Genomic DNA, 19984 nt, shown 5'->3' with positions numbered 1-19984 from the left:
TCAGCACGTTGGAGGTTTGTTTATATACTTAAAGCTGCAGATCGTGACGTTAAAGTTGAAAACAAACAAGAATCAGTCTTCAAAATTGAAACTTACTGCAATTCGTAGCGGTGACCTTATAATAATGATTGATCATTTGAGCTGATGTCATTTAACTTGAATCCATATAAAGATAACTAAATAAGTAAACTGCAAATTTGTTTTAAACAGAGATGGGGAACGACATGCTTAAATTATCGATTGCAGCTTTTTTGTTGTTTTACAATTTCTAAACAAGAGATGTTATGCAGTCACCAGGGCCGAGCAAGAAAGTGAATGACATTTCTTAGCGGACTTACAATGTGGAGCATGAGGTAGTCTCCCAGGCCTGGGGCGCTGTCGATGCGGATGAGGACGCCATCCTTGATGGAGGTGCTGAAGCCCACAGTCAGCCTGTCCGTACGAGTGCTCGGGCGCTCGTTGGCCGGCCAGTTAAAGGTAATGAGGCCCCCTCCTTTTCCAAAGATGTACGTTGTTCCGGCTGTAAAAGAGAATAAGAAAATAAAGAATTTGTAGGACTGAATGCTTGACTCTGAACCTATTTAAAGTATGAGGAACTTTCACAAGAACCATGAAAAAGAATTATAGGGCCTCTCTATATATATAAAAGAGTCCCACAACCATGAAACTGTTAGACTTAAGAATAGAAATATATTTTAAAATTCACTTAAATGTAACTAAAAATGCCAGAGAAAAGTGTGGCGTTGCTTACAACACAACATAACACAACATTGCTGAAAGAAAAATGACAAAACCTGAATTAAAGGTCCAGTGTGCCATGACTATGTCTTCAGAGGTATATAAAGACCTTACATAATGAACACAAACTGCTCCATAGAGCGTGTTTCGTAAATACTATATCTCCTTCAGAATAAAGGCGAAAACATGATGATATCTTTGGCCTCCATATTGCTTTGAAAGGGAGGGGTGGAGTGAGCTTGTGGTTGCAATTCACAACCTCACCGCTAGATCCTGCTAAATTTAATACACTGGACCTTTAAACCAAGTTCACACATCATCACATCTACCACAGCTTCAAATACTAGTGCACGATGCAATGACATGCCATTTAAACGTCCTCTTCAAGTTTAGACAACTAGGCCAAAGACTCTGAGAAAAGTCCTGACATTTTTGAGCTGTCAGTGGCTGCTTTTACCCGCTTTCCATCCCACTAGCGATCGGATTCTAGGCATGAATAATGCCTACACCTGGGTCAGAAAAGTCATAATTCTTCAGACTCATATCCTCAGCAGAGCCTGCTGGAAATGCTGTGACCTATCCAAGTTAAATATAACTCTTTCCAGGGAATAAGAGCATGGGCCTTTGATGAATGAATTCTTCTAATATCATGTATTATACAAGGCACAAGGTAAATGCAAAATCTTCACCTGGAGAAGCGAAAGGGCGATAATTCTTCTGGATTTGACATGAGTGAATACTGAGACACGCACAACGCTGGCTTAGCAAGCAAAAGAACTGTTGGGTAAACTGCAATTTCATGGGACTATTTGTTTAGGACAACAGTTTGGACAAGAGGATCATGGGTAGACCGCTATTCGTTTGATTTTTTTCATCATGTCGAGCCCTGCTTTCAAACCTTCGCCGACAAATGGCTGCATGTGTATTCGGAAGGGGGGACAGCTGGCAGAACTGCCCTCCGCTCAAGAGGCCTGTCAAGTGGAACATCTGGCCCTGGAGCGGATCATGCACTCGCACAATATATCGCTTCCCTCCATCTCTAGCAGACGCGCTGCCACTCACTGTACCTTTACAATTCATATTTTCAATTTCAGCCTCTGACTTCTCTGAATCTTTCCATGACAGCTTGGCGAGTCATCGGTGGCGGGGTGGCGGCATTAGCATGCAATGTACAGTATATGCAAGATGTAGTTGCAAGATACGAGTTATGGAAGGATGCTGGGCGATGCATACACCATTAAGGGTGCATTTCGTCTCCAAATGAGAACTGTACATGTCATTCTCTCAAATTATGAAAAGAAATATTAAAGGTATCAATATGACTATAATATGACTAAGTTGTATTGACCAAATTGAATATGCTTGTCATTTTGTCATTTTCGAGCGTGACAGCCAGTCTTCATTCCCTTTCATTAAATGGATATGAGTGTCCAAGAAAACTCTTCAGAACGTCACCACGTGTTTAACACAGAAGAAAAAGTCACAGGGTTCCTAAATCAATTTGTCCATATGGTGACCAAAACTACTATGCTTCTTTTTCTTGTGGACATGCCAGATCCGAACCTCATTTGCACCTGCGTTTAAAGAAAATCTGAAAATGATTTCAGGGTAATGCATTTAATATCATAACCAGAGGCATGGATTCTGTTGGTATTGCATTTTACTCGGAAAGCACTTAAAGGTTATTACCCTTTATTTGGGTGACGTGGAGGTGCTCCAGACTTGCGCTGTTATGTCAGACGTAATGACTGCGAGGCTTTTAAAACAATTAAGAAGCATAAATGCGCCGTTCCTTTCAGAATTTTGATGAGCGTACCGATGTTTCCGTAATGCGTCTCAGATTAAGACGTATAAAGGAAATGAAGCAGAACATTATGGTAAAGAGGAAGTGGTGTCAACGGTTTACTCAAAAGCAGTGCCTGCCTGCAGAATGGAAGATGTTCACTTAATAAATTAGCTGCCAGCTTCAAACAACCCAGCTAATGTGAATCTTAACCTGATAAGCATTCAAATGAGGACAGCACGTTGAAAACTGAAAAAAAGAAGAAAGGGCTTATTGAGACACATACAATATATGTCTCAAAGCCTCAGGAGCCTGTATTCGGATTTAGGATCACTAATGGTTGCCTTGGTTCAAATTTTCCATTAAGAAAAAGGCGGTATATTTTTGAGAGTTTTACTGTGTCTTCAAATGAAGGGCTTTCTACCATTAATGGAAAGTCTTCCACTGGCCTAGAATACACAGGCGAATGGTGAGTCATCGATAGCAAAACCTTATCCAATCAAATTCCTTTGAGCCTTTCTCATTTACTTAAATTGCATTAAGTATCATTGCCTCTATAGCTACTGTATAAATATGTTATTTACAAACCTTTTAAGGTACCAAGGAAAGCGAAAAATGTCTGAAAAAGCAAGACATATAACAATGCTGTGCTTTACTCACAAAGTTCTGATCCTCGTTTTGATAGCATGATTGTCGTAAAACAATGCCTTTCTAAACCTATATATTTATTTTAATAGCACACATTAAAATTGAAACTGCTCTACAGTAAACACCATCGTGTTGTTCCAGATGAATACTTTGTTGAGTTGATATAAAATTCTCCCTTTAAAGACGAAAAGGACACATGTTGAAAAGTTTATCCGCTGCATGTTTCGCAGTGGAGACGGCAGCATTAAAACTGCAACAAGGCCATTACCCACATCGAGACGAGACAGACAAAAGAACTGTGCCTCAACGTGTCAGCGTGGAAGGTCGTGAGCTTAAAAAAATCCTAGAGAAAGAGAGAAGTTCAAAGACCTGTCACACGATCATCTATGTGATCATAATGTAAGTGAAAATGAAATGCCTTCACTGAATATGAGATGCGTCCGCACCTGCTCTATTGATATTCTGTAAGAGTGAAATGGAAATAACGCTGCAGTACCCGGTTCGCCCATATTTGAATGTAAGATTAAATCTTTCAGAAGCACACAATTTGATCACACACATCTCTGGTAGTTCTTTTCAGCAAGATGCTATTGCACATGTAAAAACAGCTTGGGACCACACAGACACACACACAAACACACACAAAAGGATGTGATATCTGAAATAGAGTATTTTAAGGAGTCAGACACTGTGGTAGAATGATCTCCAAAGTCAACAGCACAGAACTGCTCTTTGCAGGGAGCGTCTGGAGATTTAAAGTCTATCGGCTCAGCAATTGGTTCTGAGCTGCTTAGATAAGGGAACGATTAGAAAAGAGAGCAGGTGGGAGTCCTGTCGGCTGAAAGATTCAAATTCTGTTCCAAGAGCATTGTCAGTATCTGGTCTCTGTAAACTTCTCACTTCGTACAAAATGTCAAAAGGTATCGAGACAAACGATGTGCACTCCATCAATTCAAAAAGTTCTTTACGTTCCGATTTGTTGTTTTTATTTAACTAGCAAATGAGGAGTTATGCTTACACTATCACAGCGTGAAACCCAAAGAAGATCTCTGGGTTAAATAAACCCATTTCTGCCTGCGAGGCATCTGAGAAACCTCACGAATAAAATTCATATACCTTCGGTTTGGAGTAGGATACTGGCGTTTCTTCTACGAATATTTCCGTAAGCGCTTTAGCAATTGAGAAAGAAGACTTTTGAAGAAAGCGGGAGAAGATTTAGCGGCAACATAATATCAAAGATATCGCAGCACATTGTGGCTTCAAAAAGAGGGAATATGCTAAACTGGCATGGCTAGGATGGAAGAAAACTCAGCAATTTTACATTCACTGCACCAAAAGTTATGCAGAGCATGTTTATCTACTCAAGAGAAGTATTTTTCATTCAGTCATGAAGAGGGGTTGCTGAGGCCACATTGCTTGGCGGTCTTGTCTTTCCCAAGAGAGAGAAATTCAATAGAGGTAATCATTACTGTGAGGACCAGTACTCAAGAGTGGGACTGCCAACCAAAAACCCCATACAATAATAAAATCTGCACAACAAAAATGAATAAAAATGCAAATCATAAACACTGGGGACAATGTCAGAAATGAGAAAACCTTGCCTTCTAACATAAGCAAAATGTCATCATGTCTTAAATGGACAACAGAATTATATTTACACTCATAACTGCTAACACATATGTCCTTTCTCCCTATTAAATATTATAGTACATCAAAAAAACTGTAGCTTTCACAAAGAAAAAAATAGACTGAATGCATGAGTGTTTATGTTATTGTGTTTCCCTCATTCCTCTTCATAACTGAAAATCAGACAGATGCTTTTGGGAGATTAAGGGTCTATTTTATCAGACTAAATAAACATGGTTCAGGAACTGGGCCAATCGCTCGGTGCTTGCCACATCATAGGGCACATTGCCCTGATATATTACAGAAAATAATGAAAACAACATTTGGCATTTCAGCTTGTCATCGAGTGTTTAAACAATCATGACATCTGGAAAAAAAACCTGTATGTTTGCTTACATTTTGCTTCAGCAGAAGAATGTATACCCAAACCGTGAAGGATAACCATTATAACACATAGCATTTTGATTCTCCATCACCATCAGCAGGAGATTTGAAAACACGTTTGTATGGAGACTAAGCAGCGGCTATATGAATGACTTCCATTCTTCAAACACATGCAGCGGCAACATCTATTGTGCAAATGTCCTGTGGGCAACCGAATCAAGTTACACAATTCTAAGCTATGTAGCATTGCTAGCATGAAGTAAGACTCGCTTTTTTCTCCTGAATGATGACATCACTCAGAGCCTAGATGACTGTGAACAATTCTGCCAAAATCATGTCAGGCTGTATTTCATGGCAGGCTTTAAAGCAGAATGTGCGCGTCTCCTGCGAATAATCTCTGTGTGTTTGCAACAAGAGAGGACAATATTCCATCATCAACCGAGGATTTAGCTTTAAATGCAGTGATTTGTTGATGTTATTTTACTAAATGAAAGGATTTTCTAGTTTGAGGATGATGAGGGTGATTTTTAAGGATTTGTTTTCTAACATTCAAATCCTAAAAAGTGACATCTAAAAAAATACTGACAAAATGTTCACCTATTTCAACTTAAACACCTTAGTTCAAAAGCACCTTAAAATGTTTAAGATAAATCAAATTGGATTTACAAGCGATTTAAACTTAAATTGTATTAAATCTTGTTTAATTTCAAATTATTTCAAGTTAAAGTGATTTGATGTTGTGGCCATGGGGGAACGGCGCGAGATCTCTCACGGAGGAGCTCCGGAAGCATAAGAGAGGAGCGACAACAGGGATGGGCGAGAGAGGACCAGGCCTGGACTTTATGTATTGTGTTTGTGTTATTTTACTCTGTTTTATTGTTTGTTTATATGATTAAAAGCTGAGGAGTGGTCACTGTTCGCCGTGGGCCTGAACCTGCTGCCATCCACCATGAAGGGGAGGCGCAGGGAACTGGGGACTCTCTGCCGGCTGCCCTCAGCTGGAGCAGTCATCACTGGCCATCAGGGGGCGAAGGAGAATCGAGCCGTCCACCAAGCGCCCAGGCACCGCGAGGAAGAGCTTCTCGGCTGGCTGAGGACCGAGCGACAGTCTGTCGGGGAACCGGACCAGGATTCCCTCTCTTGCCTGAGTCGCTCCTTGTGCTTCCTTCTCCTTTTCTCTTGTTTCTGCAGTCCTACCCCCAGGCGCTGCGGCCGCCGAGAATGGCCCTGGGGGGGATGGGGATTTGAAGTAGAGCGCAGTCTCTGGAGTTTTGTTGTTTATTTTATTAAAAAACTGTTTTATGTTCGCCGGTTCCCACCTCCTTCCTTCCTTTTATTGAACCTTGTTACAGTTGTCAATTTAATGTAACTCAAAAATTTAAGTAGAATTTTTCCGACAGCGTAGTTGTGCTGGAATAAATACTTTACCAAGAGCAGATCTATGTCATATCATCAATTAATTTTATATTTAAAGCTGCAATCCATCACATATTTTGGGTTAAAAATAAACAAAGTTAGTAAGTAAGTACATTAGCAATCTGAGTTTATAACGCCCCCCTTTACCTTAAGCAGTTCAGAAATCTAATACTAGCGATTTATCACTTGTGTACAATTATTACAAGTCAGTTTGACATAATTTCGCTTCAACCCACATAAAGATAGGAGCGTAAAGTGCCTGCAATGTTAATTTTCACACAGAGTTGACAATAAAACGAGAGATGGCAGGTACCTGTCCGAGGCATGACATCACACCCACCGGCTTTGTATTTACTCACCCCACCACAATTATAAAGAAAGATTAAACGTTTCTAAATGTGTCAAAAAATCAAGCATAGCGTCTGTTCTGGCAGGTCACGTGACTCTAGCTTGCATCAGCCGATTACTTCAGGTGCAGCTCATCTACGTTAACCAATAGTCAACACATAGGCCTACTGGTGAGAGGGTGAGAGTTTGCCCAGAACAGTTTCATTCGGTACCTTAAAAATTGCTATTGTTTAAATAATTGACGACAGTGGTCCTGAGAGAAATACAAATTTGTGACCAACAGGGGATAAAACCCAAAATCTAATGAAATGAAGTTAAAGTGGGAAACTAATTGGAGAAGCAATATACGTTTGTGTGGAAAACAGCTTGGCTGGTATTCCATTGAAACTTTTTCATTTGAAAACAAAGTGGTCTCAAAGTCCACACAAAACAAAGAAAGAATGATGCTGTAAAGCCACAGCCCTGATCTCGTACCCTCACAGTTACTGCTTTCTGTGTTCCCCCAGCTGTCTGACACTGACTGCTCACTGGGATAATTGGCCATTACTTCTACTTTTGTGTTTAGAGTCACACTCTCTAAGATTTCTTAAGGTTATATTATGACAAATGATCTAATTTGCTCTACACTTTAGAAAGTGGCATTAAGCCAGCCTTGGTAATAGGTTAAAAATCGTTTATTTATTTATTTTCTCTTTGGCGTTGAAAAAGAAACTATATACATCAAGCCTACATTAAATTTTCATGCTGGTCTTGTTTATGTGAAGTATATTGGATTTGCAAAAACATAAATAACTTAATACAGCATAGGGGGTATATGTTTGGCTGTCTCATCCTCTAATGTGTCGTTTTGTACACCGTGACACATATTGCTGGCGCCTAATGGTAATATTCTCTAAAGCTTTCCTCCTTAATGTCCAATAAATTCTTATTATTCTCCCTCACTGGTCTACCGAATAAGTGTTGCCACATTGTTGTCATGACAACAACCTCTTCACTGTACACGGTGGTGGGAACATGATATAGTTATCACGGGAGAAGTTCCTGAACTTTACGATGAGCTGAAGTCTGTCTGGTCTCAGTGGAGGTGTGTGCTTCACCTCATATTCACTATTTATGACTCTTATTAAACATCTTTTCCTCTCTCTCTCTCTTGCTCTCTCTGTATCCATTTGTCCTCATTCCTTCCTTAACTCTGGTCCAAACACATAAACTTTAACTGTGCCCAGAGCTTCGTGGTTTGAGTGTGAAGTTTGGAACAGACCCCATCCACACAAAGATGTCTTTCTGCATAGTTGCTTTTAAATTGTTGTAGATGTCCAATTAAACCAAAAACATATACTCAGCAGGGCCTTTGCTTGGGGATAAACGGTCTAATGTTGGCGATAAATGCTTTGATGCCCCCTAGGAACGCACTTCCATGGCTACAGGCTTGCAGTGAAAAGCACGAAAATGAGCTTTAAATTGACAAAAACGTTTTAGACTAAACTCAGGTTTTCAAGTTAGTTGAGACATTATCACAGCCATGAAGGCCAGCGTTTCTATGGTTTTACATGCTATCTTAATCAAAATGTCAAAATGTATGCAACAGCTTTGTTCATTCCAAATGAGACTTTTTAAGTTGCATTTTTGATATTCTCTCTACAATATGTACACGAATTGGTATTTCATCTCCTAAGGAACAATTGTAATAATCTAATAAAGGGATAGCGGACCCCAAATTTTATTTTTATTGTCTGTAGTTTACTCACCTTCCTATCACTCCAAACCTGTATGACTTTCTTTATTCTGCAGAACACAGAAGATATTTTGAAAAACGTAACCATATAACACTGGCCCTCATTGACATCCATACACACAAAGGGTCATGTTCATGGACACAAAACCACTGAAACGTTTCTCAAAATATCTTTTTTTGTGTTCCAGAAGAAACAGTCACATACAGGTTTTGAATCACATGAGGTCGAAACATGCTGGCAGATTTTGTCTTTTAGGGTGAACTATCCCCTTAACGGTTATTGTTATCAATGGTTTGGTGCCGTGCTTAAAAGTGAGTAAACCCTTCCTAACTGGTTTGCTGGTCTACACTGGTCTACTGGTATCGCAACTGTTTTTTACTGGTTTATTTGGGGTAAGTGCCAAAAATCCAACAAACTAGACTAGCCTGACCAGGCTGGTAAACTAGCTATGAGTAGATGAGTAGAGAATATGAACGCATCACATTGACACTCTATCACCGCTCCACTTAAGACAAGCACACCACACTACACACAGCGTCTTTCAGGTTGTATGATCTTTATCTTGGACATCTTGTACATAAGAGAATATCTTAAATAATGATGGAGAGCCTGTTGCAGAGTCTGGCAGAACATGGCCAACATACATGATTCATGGTTCCCCAAGAGCGTTCACACTTGATAATCAAGTCAGGTCTTAGCGGCTGTATATCTGACAGAACAACACAAACATACGGAGCTGTTGTCTGAAGATATGGATCAAGAGAGACCCCATGGATTCCAGATAGCAACAGCGTGTACGAACACGCTCTGAGACTACAAGTGCAAGCAAGCAAACTTGGTGGGATTTCCAGGTGTCCTCTATCAGACGAAGTGAATAAAAGCTCAAAAAGAAACAAAGCCTCCACAGATCTCCAAAAAGCATCAAAATAAAGCTTAACGCTCCGGTTATCATCAGTGTTGCAGGTATCCGCAGTGCAGTTTATTACAGGAACTACAAAGCACCCTGGACTCCAGAGGCGCCGTCAAGCAGTTTGAGCCCAAAAAGGAATAAACACTCGGTTTTTACGGTGGCCTTTCCATCTTCCACACTTCCTTCCTTTTGTTTCTTTCTCTCTACCCGCTAGCCACACGCTTCAGCACGTGCCTCTTATCGCATTAGCTGCCTCAGAGCGAGGCAGAGAGCAGGCCAGAAAAGGCAGAACGTGGAAGCTCCTGATAGCACGTGCTTTGTTGTTCCGTCTCTCTTTCGAAGCAACAATGGCTACTGCGTTCCGATGCCAGCAGCTGCAGAAAGATGTGAGCACCTATGCGTGCACGCGCGCGCTCTTTTTCATTTCGATCAGTGCATTATTTTTTCGCACTCCTTTCTCCCTCCCTGCAAGCTGCTAAACCCGACTCCCTTTGAAGACGCACTTAGTAGAATGGGATGAAACATTACATAGCCAAAGGCTTGGCAGCTTACGACGACGGCTGCAGTCTACCCAAACACAGCACTTTCTTCAGGGCACCGATTTTTCAACCAAACACATATACACACACTTACAGAGAGCTTGACGTGGGCCCCACAAACAAACCGATACCTTGAAAGAACAGGAGACAGTCTCTTCCCGTGGGTGGACGGCTGACTCTTTGGAGACACGATTGTATTTAAATGTACACATTGCAGGATGAAAAATAAAGCTGTGCTTTTAGTTTTTACTGTCGGTACAAAGTAGTCAGGACATAAAGAACCAAGTTTTTACTGTCGGTACAAAGCAGTCAGGACATAAAGAACCCGGGGAGCAAGAATGTAGCAGTCGCAGGTGTGGCGAGGGACATGACCGCCAACTTTTACAAAGTAATAGGTCCCCAACACTTTTAATTCAACTTTTACAAATACAACACCAAAGAAGTCTGTATGACTTTTGCAGAACACAAAATATGATCATTTGAAGAATGCTGGTAACCATTTCTCAAAATATCTTTTTTTGTGTCCTACAGAATGTAGATGAATAAATAATGATAGAATTTGTATTTATTAACTATCCATTTAATGTGCTGTCCTTCTAAAACCTTGTATCTCCATATTTTGTGATTGTTATGTTTTGCCATAAATCCTTATTATTAGTCACCATTTATGCTTGTCACTGGGTTTTGCAAATATCTAACAAATAAAACAAATTAGTGCTTTTCAACTTTGACAACACAGCATTTAATCATTTAGAAAGTACATTGTTTTTCCATTTCCTTAAAAAAACTGTTAATTTGAAGGGCTTTTTAAGGAAGAAAATTTATCATTTCTCCTAGACAGCTATAAAATTAAATCAAAACATGACATGAAAAAATCTCACATGCTTCTCTAGTAGAGTTTCTATAAGATTTCAGCTAAAAACAAAATGTCCAAAATGTCCTAACACGAAAACACACTTGCATCCCCCCAAGCGCCTCTGAATGGCATCTGCAGCTCAGGCCGTGAATCTTTTGTGTAAAGTTAATAAATCAATCAATCAGGGAGGGTGACAGGGACAGCAGGACAGACTCATTAGTGTCCGCTGTGCATGTGTGACCTGCAGGATGGAGATAAATGGAAGATGCTCAGAGTTGAAGTTCGAGGGGGGTGACTGGAGAGGAATGTGCTAGGTGCGGGTCGAACGTTGGATAGAGGAAGGCTCCCAAGCATGAAGAGCTGTCACTATGCATTCAGGTGGTGGCCTTGCTGATTTTACACCTGGTTGGCCGTGTCTGCTGCACTCAGGTGCTCGAACACGGCGTCCGCGCGCTGGGATGTGGCCTGTGCTGTGATAGGTGGGCGACAGTGAGCATGTTCTCCATCGCACTGATGCAACTCACAGATTAATCACTAGGTGTGTGTTACATTACACATGAGAAAAGAAGGGCTTAGTGCAAAGAAAATAGATATAAAGGAAAGATATTTGAGGAACATTTATTCATCTTCAGTGCCCTTCATTAAAGGCCAAACTGTGAAATATATAAGGTCTCTGGAGTAGACCTGTTAATGATGATTCATGTGTAGAACCGAGCTGGGAAATGCTTTAATATGCCTTATAATATCATTTGTTTCAAATGTGATGTAAAAGGTGAAGTGTGTAAGATTCGTGCCACTTGCATCGCTAAACATAACTGCAAGATGAGTAAAAAAATCAATAAATAAACCCATATATCAACCCAGTCTTGCACCGATTTATTTTCTAAAAAATAAAACCTACAAACTTTACAGTAAAGTTCTATTTGTTAACAATGACTGCAGCTAATGCATTAGTAACAAACTAACGATATACAATAATCTACAGCATTTATTGATCTATGTTTGGGTTCATTTCAGTATACATTTCAAATCTAATGTTTTACATATAAACATTAGTTAATGCAAATGAACTAACATGAATAGTTGTATTGACATGAACTTACATTAAATAGCATTGATGCATACCGAAAAACAGGCTACTGCTCATTGTTAGTTCATGTTAGCTGATGCATTTACTATTGTTACCAAATACAACCTTATTGAAAAGTGTGACCAGTTCTTTTAAATTTTCTGTATTTTAGTACTGTGTCAGGAAACATTAACATGACCACATCAGCACTTGCAAAAGCACAGATTTAATGCTATGCGTTGAGACGATCTTTTTTTTTACATCTCTCAGTAAACCATGAACAAATCGGACGACATATGCTGCTTTTGGTAATTACAATGAATGCCTGTGAGAAAATAAGCTGAATGAATGGCTATGGCAGAAGTGCGGCAGGTAATACGTTTCCTCCTACTTCCGGCCCTGTCGAGACTTGTGAAATAGGCGAATTTTCACACTTAAGTTATGTTCACTTCACAGACTCCATTACCTGCGCTAAAATGAACGAGAACAGCAACCTTGCATGAGCTGAATCTCATGGGTCCTTTTAATAGGCCTACTCTAAAGGTTTCTCAAAACGCAGCACTGGTGTTCTCTAGAGAAGAGAAGGACCAATTTTCTAATTTCACATGTTAGTTCAGTGTTTTTGAGTGAAAATGCAGGAAAAAGTTATCAGACTGCCTACCGGGTTACATTCCCAAGAACTCATTTTTGTCAGCATATCATTCATGGTGGAAAGGTGTTTTATAGATAAAGTTGTTTTTTTTCCATTTCAAAGACTATTTTCACTTCAAGGGGTAGTTATAGAAGCCTATGGTGTGGCATGAAATCATTTAAAGACCACTTCAATGACAGTGTATGAATGGATGTAATAATATTCCACAACTCGCCAAAGTTATCGTTTCACTTAAAATTAAATTAAAGCTCTCTATAACATGAAAAGTTGGCACAGAAGTTGTCTAGTGAATTATCAAGATCAATAGCACAATACATAGAGCAGATCCCAGAGTGGTACTGGCCTTTCAGAGTTTAACATAAGTAAGTAAATATTTCAATAATACATTTTAAATTACGTACAGGAATAACGTTAGTTAAATGCCTATATATGGCTATATAAGGTTCATTTAAATATCATCATGCTAAATGAATGCTTTCTATTTACCACCACCCATCAGTAGTAGATCTATATACTAATTTGCACTATTTCAAATATGAGGATATTGTTTTATAAATATTTTTTATGCCTAGTTTACACGTACACAGGTATTTATTATAAATGAGTTTTTCCTTCTTCGTTAAAAGAAAACCACACGAAAACGCAAAAACACATAATAAAGCGCTGTCAAACGCATGCCAAACCAACAGGTGGCGATATAACTCTAACCATAGAGCAGTGTTGGCGAATCAGAAGCCTGGAATCTGACGTCAAACAAAGGAGATAGTGATACGCATTCCAACATCATTGGGAAAATCGCCGTCTACGCGATTTTTTGTTTCTAAAAATCTTCAAAGTTTTCAAAAAAGTTCAGTTTCAGTGACCGAGTACTGCGTTTGCGTGTGAAGAAACAGCCGAACCCATAGAAAAAAACGCGGTTTTAAAAACACTCATATTCGTGTGGAGAGGGCCTGATAGAACTGATAGACAGTAAAATTTTTCCAAGAAAGGGATAAATTTAACCCTGACTCTAATTTAGCTTCTGTAGACCTTATAATGAGCTAAATTGGTTTGAACTCCACATAAACCTAATTTCTCCTTTACAGTAAATAATTGCTTTTAAACTTTGCCTCATTGTGTACACGTTTCTTTTTTTTATTACTGAGCTGGTCAAGAGGTTCCAAGCCAATTAAAAGCCAAGCAGAAAATGCATAATTATAAAGCTGATGGGCCAAAAGTTTATGCATAAGAAGTAACACTTCGGCAGACATTAAAGGCAGCGCGCAGCAGACTTATGCATTTGAACCCGCATCTCTCATAATATTCTGCTCTACTTTAATGAAAGTCCCCAGCGCTTGGTTGAGCTCTCGTCTTCTTCCACTCTTAATAAGGGCTTTATTTCTTATGGAGTGCATCATTTCCCATGTGCAACTGGCTAGGATAGATGGCCAGAGATTTACCTGACAGCTACATTAATACCCGCTCTGAGTTATTAAAGCGAGGGCGATCATGTAAATGAGAAAACTGAAATTATCTGCTGCTTGTGCTCAGAATACTCAGAAAATCAATAGTGACTGATGTATCAATATGCTGATAACTCACGCTGGCTGGCAATACTGTCGCATTAGGTAAATTATGCAGCGGGTTCGGTGGTAATGTTCACAATAACGACATTGATGAACGGTCTGCAAGTTCTTTCATGTATTAATACAAACTCTATTTGTTTAGCTCGGCGTACAAATGACACAAAGATATCTGCCGGCCATCCTTTTATAATTTGTTGGTTGTTTGAGGATTCGAAGAATTTGAACTTTCAATATTAATTCAATAACCCAATTCCAATCCCATCATAACTTGTATTGTGGTTCAGCTGGATAACTGCATTTCCAAATTAAAAAGCCTATTGACAAAGTTTTATCACAAAAAAATGTATTTCTCAATGTATTCGTATAGCAGATGTATTCCGTAAAAGAGAGAAAGCAACGAGAGATATCGAGACCTGTCAGCCGTCACTCGGCATCTCTGCGCCGCCCCGTTTTCTAAGAGGACAAGCGCTGATTAAAGTAGTTCAGAAAAAAAGCCCAGGAGGCACTTTACGCTTCCATTTACAGAACTTAATTCTCTTTGATGATAAAAATCTAATGTAACCTTTATAATTTGTCAGTGTAGGAATGAGAGACGTGCCTACCCCCACCCCCTCCACAAAGCCACCCGCCCTCCAAGATTCACTCTGCATTCCCAGTGCTGCATAACTGAAGCCATGTCAAGGTGAGAAATGTGAAGCAATTCATGTCCCCCTACAGCAATGAAAGCTATTATGCAAAAACATAGCTAGAACTGTGTGTTTCGTAGTTAAAACGTGCTAGCCTGCCTATTTATTTCTTGTGCCGTATTATTTTTCCTAGGTTTGTGATGCACGTCAAAGCCCCGAGCGACCCATGCAATCTTAGACAGTTTGAGAAGCACACTAATTTCGCACTCTTTAAAAATGCAATACGCCATTTTGGGTTCGGAACCAAGTAGCATAGGAAACCTCCACTCTGACCATAAAGAAACTAATTGAGTTTCTACAAGGTTCAGTACTCTTTCTACTATAACAATTTCATAAGTTACGGAAGCAGAAAATCCTAAATTTTCAATACCTTCATACATCATACATGGAGAGTTTGCATGAAATATTTCGAGCAGCTACCAGTGTATGACATGCAGGTTGCAGAATATATTACAAAACCACACACAGTGGTGTCCAAAGTGTCCACCACTAATACAAATATTTGTATTTTGCTCATTTATAATTGAAGACATTTTCCTCATTGCAATTTTATGTGAAAAGTTGCCGTTTGCTTTAATGAAAACACTCGAGCTGGCTGGCATGGACTCAACAATGTCATCTTAGCTTGATTTGAGAACGTGCCCAAGAGCATCTTGTGTCGTTCAGTGGAAACAAAGACATCCTACCCTATAAACAGTATTTAACATAGTCACTGTCAGATTTGATAAGTGACCCAAAATTGGTTTACAATCTTAAAGCGACCATCCGCAACTTCTGCCTGTATATCCCCATCTCTGTTTGAAAATGCAGGTTACATAAAGTGATGGAAGATTCTGTAATCATTGAATCAGCCTTTTGTCATTTCAAAGTGCATGACTTTCTTTCTTCTGCAGAACACAAAATGTATTGAATGAACACATTGTGTTCAAACAATGGCGGAACCGATTTACTTCTATTGGATTGACATTAAACCATTGAAAGTCAATGATTACCTGGATGTTATTTGGTTACCAACATTCTTCAAAATATTGTCTTTTGTGTTCTGCAGAAGAGAGTGAGTAAATGATGACAGAATTTTCATTTTTGGGTGAACTATCACTTTAACTTTATGAAATCGATATATAATCACTGTTGCAAACCGTTTCGAAAACTTTAAGCACTTTAATATTTTGTTATGCTCAATAATAGATGTTTTAATGTTTAAAAAATGTTACAGACTGCAGCTTCACATTTTCTAATTAACGCAATGTGTCTTTTAAAATTAAATCATGAATCCCCCGTTTGCTGTGTTCCTAGAACTGTGCACCCGCTGTCCATGTCATTGAATACCGTATAAATCTGATAATCCCACGAGAACCTGCACATACCTTCATACTTCTGAACCAGCTCACTTCTTCTGACCTCTGTAAATGCGTAACATTTACCCAGAATGCTCTTGGACCTTTGTTCCTTCAGATTCTGAAGGACTCGCCCGCTTCTCGCTCTTTACAGAACATGCTCTTTATTTCCAGTGTCATACCCTTCTCTGATTGGCTCATGCTTAGCTGTGTGCCAAATTTCTGCCAATCCCGAACTAAACTCAGTTCAGGTGACCTTTCACAGGTTTCCCCAAAGACTCCTTTTGACTGGAGACCAGTTCGCTCTCATCCATCACTTCTCTATGGAAAATATAGAAAATAACATATTCATTGGTAGGTGTGCAATCCCAGAATGCCCACTCAGTTATGATTTCATTGAAGGCAGAATCCATATTTAGACGAAACCACATTAAAATTGAGCCTGCGTGTTATTCTGAATTGAGTTCCAAGCAAAGTGAAGTCTGCACTATCCTTGATGAAATGAAACCAGACGGTTATACATTAAGAAGTCGTTTTGCTGGGTAACAAACCGAACAAACGACAGCTTTAGCAAAAGACGACATTCAATGCTCTCCCTCAATCTGTTTCTATCATTTTATCATGGCAGCACTAGTAAATAAAATACACTGTGCATTATTAATATGTTCGTGCTTTTGTCAAGATATATTTGCATGTAATCATTTCTGTTTCGTTTGAACCCTATGTTTAAATACAACGGCAGAATCTTACCACATAAATCTAACTTAGAAGATGTGGCATTTCCGCTAGTCTTCTCAATGTAACAGAAACAAGAAAAATCAATTTCAAGTCGCTCCGCTCTTTGCGGCACCAGAGGAACTCATGAGTGGCTGTCTGTCAGGTAAAATTACAGCCATACTCAAACTTCTGCATGTAATTTATGGAAATGGAGAGACATTCCCTCATAGAAGTCGCTTCGCACTTATGCATGTGAATACATCCATTAAGCAAAATCGCAATTTCAATATGAAGAGAAAAACACAAAAAGAAATCCTGTTTAAGTGAGAGCAAAAAAATCCATTACCGTTTCATAATGAGAGGTGTTTCCATTAACATTTCACACCTTCGAAGACGGTCTGAAGGACGTACAAAGTTTGATGATGTAGTTTGTTTTAATTTTCCTCATAAGCAGCTTATCCGACTGACATACAGACGCCTGCGACAGATTTCATTCACCCCTCTGTCAGTGCTGATGCACATCTGAGAACAGTGCTGATGGCTGGGAAATAATGACCTGCACTAAAACGATCGCGATAGGAGCTCAGCTGTGCACATGTGGGAAGCCGCCCGACATTTACATGCATTTAGGTGCTTATACTGTATAGTCTATCTACTAACATTCACAATGTTTTGAAGGAAAAGGTAGAATTGAATTGAACACATCTCTGTGTCTAGTAAGGACTACCCATTTTGTGTTTTGTTTGACACACATTGACTAATAACGTGTTAAAAAACACTCTGTGTAAACATTCCATAACAAAACAAGTGTGTATTATATTTAAAGAAATATATTTAGTATCACGGTAGAGTAGGGCACAAAGAGAGCATTCGCAAAAATGCTTTTATTTTGGAGGTTTTTTGTTGCATTCAATCTATATTATAGTTATATAAAGTTATATTTTCACCCCAAAATGAAAATTCGTTCATCATTTACCCACCTTCTTTTCATTTCAAACCTGCATGACTTTCTTTCTTCTGCAGAACACAAAAGAATATAATTTGAAGAATATTTGTAACCGGACAATGACGGTACCCATTCTACAACACCAACCAATCTGTACTACACCAAATACTTATGCTCATCTAAATAAGATGTTATATTTCAATTACCTAATCTATTAAATATTGTATACGCAGTGACTAAAATAGTGAATATCAAAGCTCCAAACACTTCTTGACTTGAGAGAACAAAGAGGAGAAAGAGCGCATTCACAGTATTCTCCCGCCGTGTTCCCAGCACAAAAAGTGTGACACTGACTCCTTTTGTTGTCTTGTGAAGAGACCTGAAGGAGAAAAGGTATTTTCTGGGCTCTGAGCAGTAGCAGTCCATGTTTGGGAGGACAATGGCTTCTGGCTAAATGGAGGAAGTGATGCGGCAGACAGCAGGAGTGGGCTGAAGCATGCTGGGACTGCCAGATCGCTTCTCATCCACATGCGCCAACTGAGGAAACCACTGCCTTAGGAAAATAACATTAAGTTTCTGTTTTGCAATTGTTTCCTTTCTTAATATCTTAAAATGCGAAAAAAGCATCTGTTATTGACAGATCGAAATCAATGATGGAGAAAGTTACTCAAATTTAAGTCATAACATTACCACAAAAAAGATTATTAATTACTTAACGTTTTTACTTTTCACAGAAAATGTTTAGTTTTTGCAAAGCGATTTCACCAACATCACTCTGGTTTTAATGTGCATGGCCTACTTGACTATGTCATGAGCAAGACATTTATTTATAGTTGTGTTTCTCAGTAAAGAAGTCTCTAGAAAGCTACAGTGTTTGCACCTTTCAGGGTAAAATAAAAATAGAACAGAATATAGTTCGGTATGCATATAAAGTTGTGGAATACATATACAAATATAAACTAAAATACTGAAAGAAACTTTTTATTCTATATTCATAAAGTGACAATTTCACTGCTTTCACATTACACCCAGCATAGACCATTATTATAAACAATTCTATATGTAACCTTGCAACTCCAGGTCAATGTGAAGTACATGTTTCAGTTTCTTAAAAGAAGTATGAAATCCAATGACAAGGCATGCAATTCCTCTATATGATTCGCCTGTCTTGCAGTTGCAGAAGTACCCAAGAGGGTGAACGAGTATGAAATTAAAAGCTGTAGTCTCTCATCTGAAAATGCGTGTGTATAAAATGAGATGCCATGATTAGGTGTCTGAGCGCTCACAGGCTCCCCAGAGCAGACAGGAAGTACTACATTACGTGACGGAGACGCGCTATTGGCTGGGCGATTAATTTTCTCGGTGCACACGTGCAGGCAATCAGCAGCAGCACGTAACTCATTTAAATGCATCGCCGCATTCTCTGATGTCGGACGAATCAATGTCCGCACCTCAAACCTAAGAGCTACTCAGACTGCACTTTCCTAAATGAAGTTCAAAGCAGACAAAGGTCTTATTACCTGTCTATATAAATTGCGCAGGCTGAAAACCGCTAGAGCAATCATTTCCGAAGGCAACCTCACATTAAGCTTTTTTTTTTTTTTTTTTCAGGTGCACCCCAACGTTTCTTTAACTGTCATTTTTCGACCGGTGTGTGCAAGATGAGGTAATAAAAAGAAGGCCAATTCGGGAGCAATGGTTGGCACCTATGCCTAATAATGTTCAAAGCTGAATTAGACTAGCAGTGCCTCGTCTGCTACGGCTGTATCTGTGTGTGGCTGAACCGGCGTGATGGACGTGTGATTATGAAGCCCTGCAGTTTCTTAGATTGTAATCATAGGTCTCTATGGGATGGCTAGGAAGTGCTGCTGGTCATTACATGAGCTGTCAAGGTGAGCCCTGATAGATAAGTGCTTGTAGACTTCCAAACAAATTCATCTTGCTTAAGCATGCGTGCACTCCGATACATTTCTGATGCTACATTTCAATAGTTTAATTTACTTGTCGACTAAAATCCGCGATCAGTTA

General features: G+C 39.3%; 1 protein-coding gene across 1 annotated transcript in view; it reads right to left on the bottom strand.

Moving 5' to 3' along the window:
- The window catches only part of nrxn3a (neurexin 3a), a gene marked incomplete at its 3' end in the record, with an annotated part of 172585 nt that overhangs the window by 60220 nt on the left and 92381 nt on the right, over positions 1-19984 (bottom strand). Inside the window, exon 11 of the mRNA XM_079458793.1 lies at positions 339-520. Coding sequence (XP_079314919.1) covers positions 339-520 — 182 coding nt within the window. The remainder of the gene's footprint in view (positions 1-338; positions 521-19984) is intronic.

The sequence above is a fragment of the Barbatula barbatula genome, assembly GCF_947034865.1.
Source record: "Barbatula barbatula genome assembly, chromosome: 6".
Lineage (NCBI taxonomy): Eukaryota > Metazoa > Chordata > Actinopteri > Cypriniformes > Nemacheilidae > Barbatula > Barbatula barbatula.
The sequence above is the reverse complement of the archived record's forward strand: the minus strand, read 5'-3'. Positions and strand labels throughout refer to the sequence as shown.